The sequence below is a fragment of the Malus domestica genome, chromosome 05 (genome assembly GCF_042453785.1).
Source record: "Malus domestica chromosome 05, GDT2T_hap1".
In the NCBI taxonomy this organism is placed as follows: domain Eukaryota; kingdom Viridiplantae; phylum Streptophyta; class Magnoliopsida; order Rosales; family Rosaceae; genus Malus; species Malus domestica.
In genome coordinates, this window is record NC_091665.1 from 5,532,014 (window position 1) to 5,541,034 (window position 9,021).

Here is a 9,021-nt window from a genome sequence, read left to right on the forward strand (position 1 = left end):
ACTGTCAAACTTGTTTGTATATGCTTCGAGATCGCATATGCCAAAAATTGCAAAAAACAAACATTCAGAGATCAAGTAACGGGACAAAACATTTCGACGGTTATAAATGAAAAATCACGATTTAACGGTTATTTTAACTTCGATTTTGATGATTTTTTACAGCTACACTCCTTGACCCTATATAAATACAATGAATGAATTCGATCTTCAATTTAAAATATTTACACTAGGGGATACCACAAAATCTTATGTTATACTAGATGAAAGTATGAAAACTCTTAAGTGTTAGTGAATCTATTGTTTTGATGGAATACGCATTCTACGAAACTAGTTTCAACGATCTAGCCGTCAAACATATTTGTATATACTTCGAGATTGCATATGCCAAAAATTGCAAAAAAAAAAACATTTAGAGATCAAGTAACGAGACAAAACTTTTCGACGGTAAATGAAAAATCACGATTTAACGGTTATTTTAACTCCGATTTTGATGATTTTTTACAGCTACACTCCTTGACCCTATATGAATACAATGAATGAATTCGAACTTCAATTTAAAATATTTACACAAGTGGATACCACAAAATCTTACGTTATACTTAATGAAAATATTAATAAACTCTTAAGTGTAAGTGAATATATTGTTTTGATGAGATACAAATTTTGCGAAACTAGTTTCAACGATCCAACCGTCAAACTTGTTTGTATATGCTTCGAGATCGCATATGCCAAAAATTGCAAAAAACAAACATTCAGAGATCAAGTAACGGGACAAAACTTTTCGACGGTTATAAACGAAAAATCATGATTTAACGGTTATTTTAACTCCGATTTTGATGATTTTTTACAGCTACACTCATTGACCCTATATAAATACAATGAATGAATTCGATCTTCAATTTAAAATATTTACACTAGTGGATACCACAAAATCTTATGTTATACTTGATGAAAGTATGAATAAACTCTTAAGTGTTAGTGAATATATTGTTTTGATGGGATATGCATTCTACGAAATTAGTTTGAACGATCCAACCGTCAAACATGTTTGTATATACTTCGAGATCGGATATGCCAAAAATTGCAAAAAACAAACATTCAGAGATCAAGTAACGAGACAAAACTTTTCGACGGTTATAAACGAAAAATCACAATTTAACGGTTATTTTAACTCCGATTTTGATGATTTTTTACAGCAACACTCCTTGACTCTATATGAATACAATGAATGAATTCGATCTTCAATTTAAAATATTTACACTAGTGGAATGTTATATTTAATGAAAGTAAGAATAAACTCTTAAGTGTTAGTGAATATATTGTTTTGATGGGATACGCATTCTACGAAACTAGTTTCAACGATCTAACCGTCAAACTTGTTTGTATATGCTTCGAGATCGCATACGCCAAAAATTGCAAAAAGCAAACATTTTCACAATTTAACAATTATTTTAACTCCGATTTTGATGATTTTTTACAATTACACTCCTTGATCCCATATGAATACAATGAATGAATTCGATCTTCAATTTAAAATATTTACACTAGTGGATACCACAAAATCTTATGTTATACTTAATGAAAGTACGAATAAACACACTAGTGAGTCACTTTCATTAAGTTTTGAGTTCCATTGACAATGTTTAAACTTTTGAGAAAGGCTTCACAATCTTGAAAACAAAAACGCTTTCATTTTGCATATCCTTGTACATTTAATATTTGTAATAGATTAGTTGTGTATGGATGTATTTTTTATGAGGCTCTTATTTTCGAGTGTAGATGTAGTACTTAAACGACAAATGTGTTTTAATGTTTTGATGTAATATTTATGTGACAATGTGTGGTATGTGCAAATTTAAGAATTTTTTTTTTCTTAACGGGTCATAACGGGTCGGGTCACTTTACCCGTTGGGTAAAGTGACCCGACCTGTTAAGGACCCGTTAAGATAACAGGTGTCACACGACACGACCCGTTAAGATAACTGGTGTTACACGAAAACGACACGAACACGACTGACACGACCCGTTTGCTAGGCCTAGTTTTCACCATTGTTCTTTCCGTTTCCATTTCTTTCTTTTACATATTTGTGGTTTTACAGAAAAAGGGAAAAAAGTGATGAATCTGGAGGAAAGTGGGAAATGCACTGAGCAAGTGCTTGGACAAATGTTTTTAATTGAGTTGTAAATTTTGTTTCAGTATTAGACTTTGTATGAATATACATTTGAATAATCATTTTGCAGTTTTTAAATAAATGAGTCTCAGTAATTTGTATTAGTTTTTATCTGAACAACATGTGCACTTACCAGTCTGTGTGGGTTAACTAAATTGATGCATATCTTGCCAGTTAGCAATATGTATTTGAAGGAATTTTTTAAATAAATCCTTTATTAAATACGTTTAAACAATTGGTCTTTGGTATATGTTTGATAAAAATTGGGTGGAATGAGAACCAATTTGATTGAAGTGTGTTATCACCATTCTGTTATATGCTTAAATGAATTGAGGTAGAACTTACCCTCTGGTTTTTTTATCGATAGCAGCATTTGGAAACAAAAGATTGTGAAATGCTAAGCTATTTACATGAAGAAAATATTGGAGAACATTGTTTTATTTAGATTGATAGATGGTGGTAGAAGTTGTTCAGCAGAATAACAAAAGCTTTCTTCCGGTTGCGTTGGTCGTCAAGAAGGCAGCCTACGCAACACAAAAAGAAAATAAAATATTGTAACACATGTATTAAGCTGTTGAGAAGAATTAAGTACCAGAGTTTACTATTTTTTTTCTTCCAATTTTATTCATCTGAGGTTTGATCTCAGGATTATGTGTTTTCTATTTAGTGTGATTCAGTATGGGTTTATCTAGGTTTGTGGCTAAGTTTACATTAATGTTGATTTACATTTTTCAATTTTCCTGTAAATTTATATGAGTTTTGTTTTTTTATTGTTAATTTAGTAATGCTATGGATAATTTTGGCTTCTAGATTGGTTCGAGCATTTTTTTTTTTTTTTTATAATTTCAGTCGTAGCTTCATTGTTTCTGTTTTTACTATTTTTTTTTGTCTCTACCTGCTGCTGAAATTTGACTGCTGCTATTAATTGCTGCTGAAATCTGAGTTTTGCTGTTAATTCTTTACAAGTCATGTGTTATGCTGTTGTTGTATTCCATTCAAATCAAGTAATGCAGTTTATCTTGGTATGTCTTTTCTCTACAACAATAATTTGGGGTTTTAGTTTAAATTATCACTAATTCATTTTTTATTTGGCATTGAATTTTTGTTAATATGAACGGCTGGTGGCTATATGACATGGAGGAAAATGCTTCAAGAGCTTATGATCTTGCTGCACTTAAGTATTGGGATTCTTCGACTCATAAATTTTATGGTAGGGTTCTAACACTTGGAGTTTTATGAGTTTGAGCATTTTAGTAGCTGAAGTTCCATTCTCTTGGTCTTTTGGCTGTTTGATAATTACACTATATATTGAATTTTTGATGTATATTTCATATATAAAACAGTTACAAGATCAAATATATATAGAAGAAGAAGCAGGAAAGAAAATGGAGGACAAAAGGTAGAGGACAATGGTAGCTAAGCAAGCATAATGATGACCTCCACTCTCTCTAACTTAAGCCACTAACTAGCTTTACAATGATGAGGGAATATTATCACTTAACTATGCCTAAAGTAAATATTAAATAAGAGATGCACCATGACTAAAACAAACAGCTAACACTAGCACTAAGACTAGCCGAAAGCTGCCGAAAGCTGAGCTGTTATCCATCAAAACTAGACAAAAGCTTGCATTATTCTTCCAACACTCCCCCTCAAGCTAGATCTAGGGGATCCCTTGAGCCAAGCTTGGACAGAATGCACAGAAACGGAACCGTAGGAAGAGATTTGGTAAAAATGTCAGCCAACTGATCATGACTGCGAGTATAGTAGGTGGTTATGATTTTGGATTGAACCTGTGCTCGAACATAATGACAATCCACTTCAATATGCTTCGTTCTCTCGTGGAAGACTGGATTGGAAGTAATGTGTATGGCAGCTTGATTGTCACAGAACATAGGCATAGGTTCATTGCTGGGAAAGCCTAGATCCAACAGAAGGCTTTTCAACCAAATAAGTTCAATTGCAGTGGAGGCCATAGCTCGATACTCGTCCTCTGCACTGGATCGAGCTACGACAGTTTGCTTCTTGTTGTGCCATGTTACCAAATTGCCACCTACAAAGCTGCAAAAACCTGTTGTTGACTTGCAATCAAAAGAATTCCCAGCCCAATCAGCATCTGTATATCCTATGATGGCAGTGCTATCATTTTTTGTCATAAGGAGTCCTCGACCAATAGACCCTTTTAGATAACGAAGAATTCTCTTCACAATTTGCATATGAGCTAATGTAGGAGCATGCATAAATTGACTCACAATACTCACGACATAAGAGATATTAGGACGCGTGATTGTGAGATAAATAAGCTTTCCTACAAGTCTTTGATACTTAGTAATATCAGAGAGAGCTTCACTGTGAGTACTAAGTTGTAGCTTGCTATCCAAAGAAGTACGTGCAGGTTTACTATCTATTAAGCCAGAGTCCTTCAAAAGATCAAGAATGTATTTCCTTTGATTGAGAAAGACGCCTTCCTATGAATTTGCAAGCTCAATACTTAGGAAATATTTGAGACGTCCCAAATCTTTTATTGCAAATTTGTTTTGAAGAGCGAGCTTGAGAGAGTGAATTTCTTCAGCATTGTCACCTGTCACTATAAGATCATCAACGTAGATTAAAACGATTACTTTTCCAACTAAGCCATCACAAACAAATAGTGAGGAATCAGCACTAGTTCTTTGAAAGCCAAACTCTTCAAGAATGGAGCTCAGTTTTGCATACCATGCATGTGGAGACCGTTTCAATCCATAAATGGATTTGTGCAGTTTACAAACCATATCAGGGTTATCTGATTGAGGATGTCCTGGTGGTAGTTTCATGTACACTTCCTCCTCTAATTCCCCATGCAAAAAAACATTCTTCACATCCATTTGATAAAGAGGCCAAGACTTATTTACGACAACTGATAATAGAACCCGTACAATGTTCATTTTGGCTACGGGAGCGAATGTTTCCTTGTAATCCAAGCCATAAGTCTGAGTAAATCCATAAGCCACCAAACAAGCTTTGTGCCTTTCAATCGTCCCATCTGAGTTGAACTTAGTCTTGTACACCCAACGGCTGCCAACTGATTTCTTCCCTTCGGGAAGTTTAACTACACTCTAGGTTCGGTTGTCATGAAGAGCTTGCAGTTCATCCCTCATCGCTTTTTGCCAAATTTCAAGTTCATTTGCTTCTTGAAATGTTTGTGGTTCATGAGTATTGTCCAAGGTACTAAGAAAAGAAGTATGAGAGGGGGAAAACTGCTTATAGGAAACAAAGTTTGTAAGAGGATACCTAGAAGTGTAGGTGACATAATCATGTAGTCGAAGTGGAGGTTGTTGAACCCTAGAAGGGTTTCGACGAATTGGAACTTGAGGTTCAATATCTATGGTTTGAGATGAATGTAGCTCATGTAATAGAGTTGGTGGGTTACGTGAAATGGGACTTTCTTGATAGAGAGGAACACTAGGTAATGGAAACATGTCACTCAAAAACTCCCTATGATCTGCATCACTTAGTTTCTTGGAGAAGTATGACATGTTTCCATCAAATCTCATATCCCTTGAAACCATTATTTTCTTTGTGATTGGATTGTAACACTTGTAGCCCTTTTGGGTAGATGAGTAACCAAAGAAAACACATTTGGTTGCCCGAGGATCCAGTTTATCACGGTGGAGAGATTGGTTGTGAACAAAGCAAGTGGACCCAAAAACTCTCAAGTGTGAGAGATCATTCTGTCTGTCCTTCAACACTTCATATGGAGACTTGAAACTGAGTACTTTACTAGGCAATCTATTGATTAGGTAGGTAGCTGTAAGTACTCCTTGTGACCAAAATTTCTTTGGCACATTCATATGAAACATGATTGATCTTATCTTCTCAAGAAGACCTCTATTCTTTCTCCTAGCCCATTTTGTTGGGGTGTGCCAACACATGTTGTTTGGTGCAGTATGCCATGAATACTAAGATATTGAGACATGTTATGGGACATGTATTCAGTACCATTGTCGGATCTTAATATATGAATTTTGATGCAAATTGAGTACCAACCAGTTTGTGAAAATCTTGAAAAACATTTGAAAGTTCACTCTTAAATTTCAAAAGATACAACCAAGTCATCCTTGTAAAATCATCAACAAAGGTTACAAAGTATTTATATCCATCAAAGGACTCTAGTATTGGACCCTAAATGTCTGAATGAATGATTTCGAAAGGATGGCTAGCTCTAGAAGTGGAAGAATCAAAAGGCAACCTAGAAAACTTAGACAAGTGACAAACATCACACTTTAACTTGTCCTTACATATTTTTGGAAACAAAAAAGACATTACTTTATCAGAAGGATGTGCCAAACGTTGATGCCAAAGTTGTAGGTCTTGAAAAACACTTGAACTGACTTGAAAAAACTTGGGATTCTTAGTGTCTTTAGCCAAGTAGTAAAGCCCATTCAACAAGAAACCTTCCCAATTGTTCGCTTGGTGATGATATCCTGAAAAATGACATATGACTAGACAGTTTAGAGAATTGGTGATAGCTCATACTGATGGAAGTTGAAAATGAAAAGAAGGTATGTAAAGGGCTGCTGACTCTATGTGTTTTGACAATAAGTTGATTTTTCCTTTTTCCTACAACTGTGGCACCCTTCTCATTAGCTACTGACACTTGAGAAAAATTTGTCATTTTTGTAAAATCATGTAAGTTATTAATTTTATTTGTCATGTGATCCATGGCTCCTGAGTCAATGATCCAATAATCATGTTCATTACTAGCATTTAGGGCAGTAGAGAAGGCACTGAAAATACCTGGGATATCTTTCTGTGAAACATGGTCATGTTTAGCCAGAAAACCAGCAATTTTTCTAAGTAAAGCTGTGTGATTCTTCTCTTCAGCTACGGGAGCTTCATCTCTATTGTTAAGCACCTGTTTGCTATGGAGATATGCTGCAAAATCATTGATTAATGCAGCAGGATTGGTAGTGAAATTCACCATTCCTTCTGTCGACAAGGTAGCTGCATGGTTAGCCTTGTAGCTATTGTTGTTCAGATATTTTTGTTTACCCTTTATCTCTGGACCTTTTGTCTCCTTCAAGAACTTAGGCTTCAATTCCGGATGAAGATTCCAACATCTGTCTTTTATATGGCCAAGAGAATCACAGTAGTTGCACTTTAAATCTAGTCTTTTTCCTTTGTAAACTTTGCCTTCAGGACGTTTGTTGGTAGAGACATAAGCCCTAGTCTCAGAAACGCTGTCTTTAGTCTCTTGATTCATGACTTTCCTCCTTACTTCTTCCCTTTAGATTATGGCACACACACCAGTGAAGGAAGGGAGTTCAGCATTCATTAAGATGTGACTTCTGAGGTTTTCGAACTCTGGACCTAAGCTTGCCAAGAGTTGAAAAATCTTGTCTTCTTCTGCTCTCTTGATCAACACAGTGGCATTAGTGGTATGAGGACGATAAACATCGAGCTCATTCCACATGTTTGTAAGACTGCCAAGGTGTTCAACAAATGCTTTGCTTCCTTATTGTAGACTTGCCAGATTCTTCTTAAGCTGGAAGACACGGGCAACATTATTTTGATTTCCATACATCTCTTTTACTTGCTTCCAGAGATGCATGGATGACTCGGAATAACTGAAAATTTTAGCAATCCTTCGCTCAATTGAATTGAGCAACCAAGACATGACCAACTGATCTTTAAACTGCCACGACTCGTATGTAGAAGAAGTGACTACTGGAGCTTCAATAGCACCATTTATATAGCCAAGCTTTGATCTTCCTCCAAGTGCAAAAGATACTGCACGACTCCAGGGAAGGTAGTTGAATTCATTCAACAAAACAGAACTGAGACGTTGATTAGGATTGACCTCAACGTCAGAAAATGCTGGAGCATCCATCGAGCTTTCAGTTTCAGAGAGTTCTTCAGCCATCTTGGCTTAGAGCAAAAGAAACTTAGCGGAAACGATTACTAGAGTCAGGAATTTAGAGTTCCTACTCTGATACCATATTGAATTTTTGATGTATATTTCATATATAAAACAGTTACAAGATCAAACATATATAGAAGAAGAAACGGGAAAGAAAAATGCAGGACAAAAGGTAGAGGGCAATGGCAGCTAAACAAGCATAATGATGACCTCCACTCTGTTGAAATTTATTAGGTTTATTTAGGAAATTAATTAGAGATTTGATTTGATTTTGTAGTAGGGTATTTTTGGCATTTACGCATTAGGGTTTCTTAGGTTTATTGCTCTATAAATAGAGCTTGTAATTTAGTTTGAGAACAAGTTATTCACAATGTAGTCTCTTAGGTTTTTTTGGTAGCCGTTCCGGCATTCTCGTTTGTTTAATAATATTTCTATTATTCATGTTAGTCTTATTCGTTGCGCACTCTGATATTCAACTCAATCTCTCTAACTTAAGCCACTAACTAGCTTTACAATGATGAGGGAATATTATCACTTAACTATGCGTAAAGTAAACATTAAATAAGAGATGCACCATGATTAAAACAAACAGTTAACACTAGCACTAAGACTAGCCGAAAGTTGAGCTGTTATCCATCAAAACTAGACAAAAGTTTGCATTATTCTTCCAACACTATACAACTTGAGAGACGAAGAATATTAGCCAACATGAATATGTTGCGCATCTGCGAAGGTAGCTATTTTATTTGTTAAAAGAAAATAGTTCATAGGAGAATTCAATACATGAATGAATATATGATTTCTTACCGTCGCAACACTCGGTTGCGAGAGTTTGACTTTGACCGTTCTTTTTCCTCCTTGGCTTCTCTTTCCGTCATTGACAGTGGAGTTTGTACCGATCCCGAAGAGCTCTCTGCATTGTTGATCCCACAGGCGTCTATCCTTTCCAAG

General features: G+C 35.4%; 1 protein-coding gene across 1 annotated transcript; it reads right to left on the minus strand.

Annotated features, from left to right (window-relative positions):
* Positions 1 to 7,665: 7,665 nt before the first annotated feature.
* Positions 7,666 to 8,073, minus strand: LOC139196016 (uncharacterized). Its single transcript, XM_070821679.1, has one exon. The coding sequence runs from the start codon at positions 8,071 to 8,073 to the stop codon at positions 7,666 to 7,668; it is 408 nt and encodes a 135-aa protein (XP_070677780.1).
* Between the last annotated feature and the right edge of the window lie 948 nt (positions 8,074 to 9,021).

Excerpts from the sequence above, each read along its gene's own strand:
- LOC139196016 (XM_070821679.1), bottom strand. The coding sequence starts at position 8,073 with ATGGCTGAAGAACTCTCTGAAACTGAAAGCTCGATGGATGCTCCAGCA.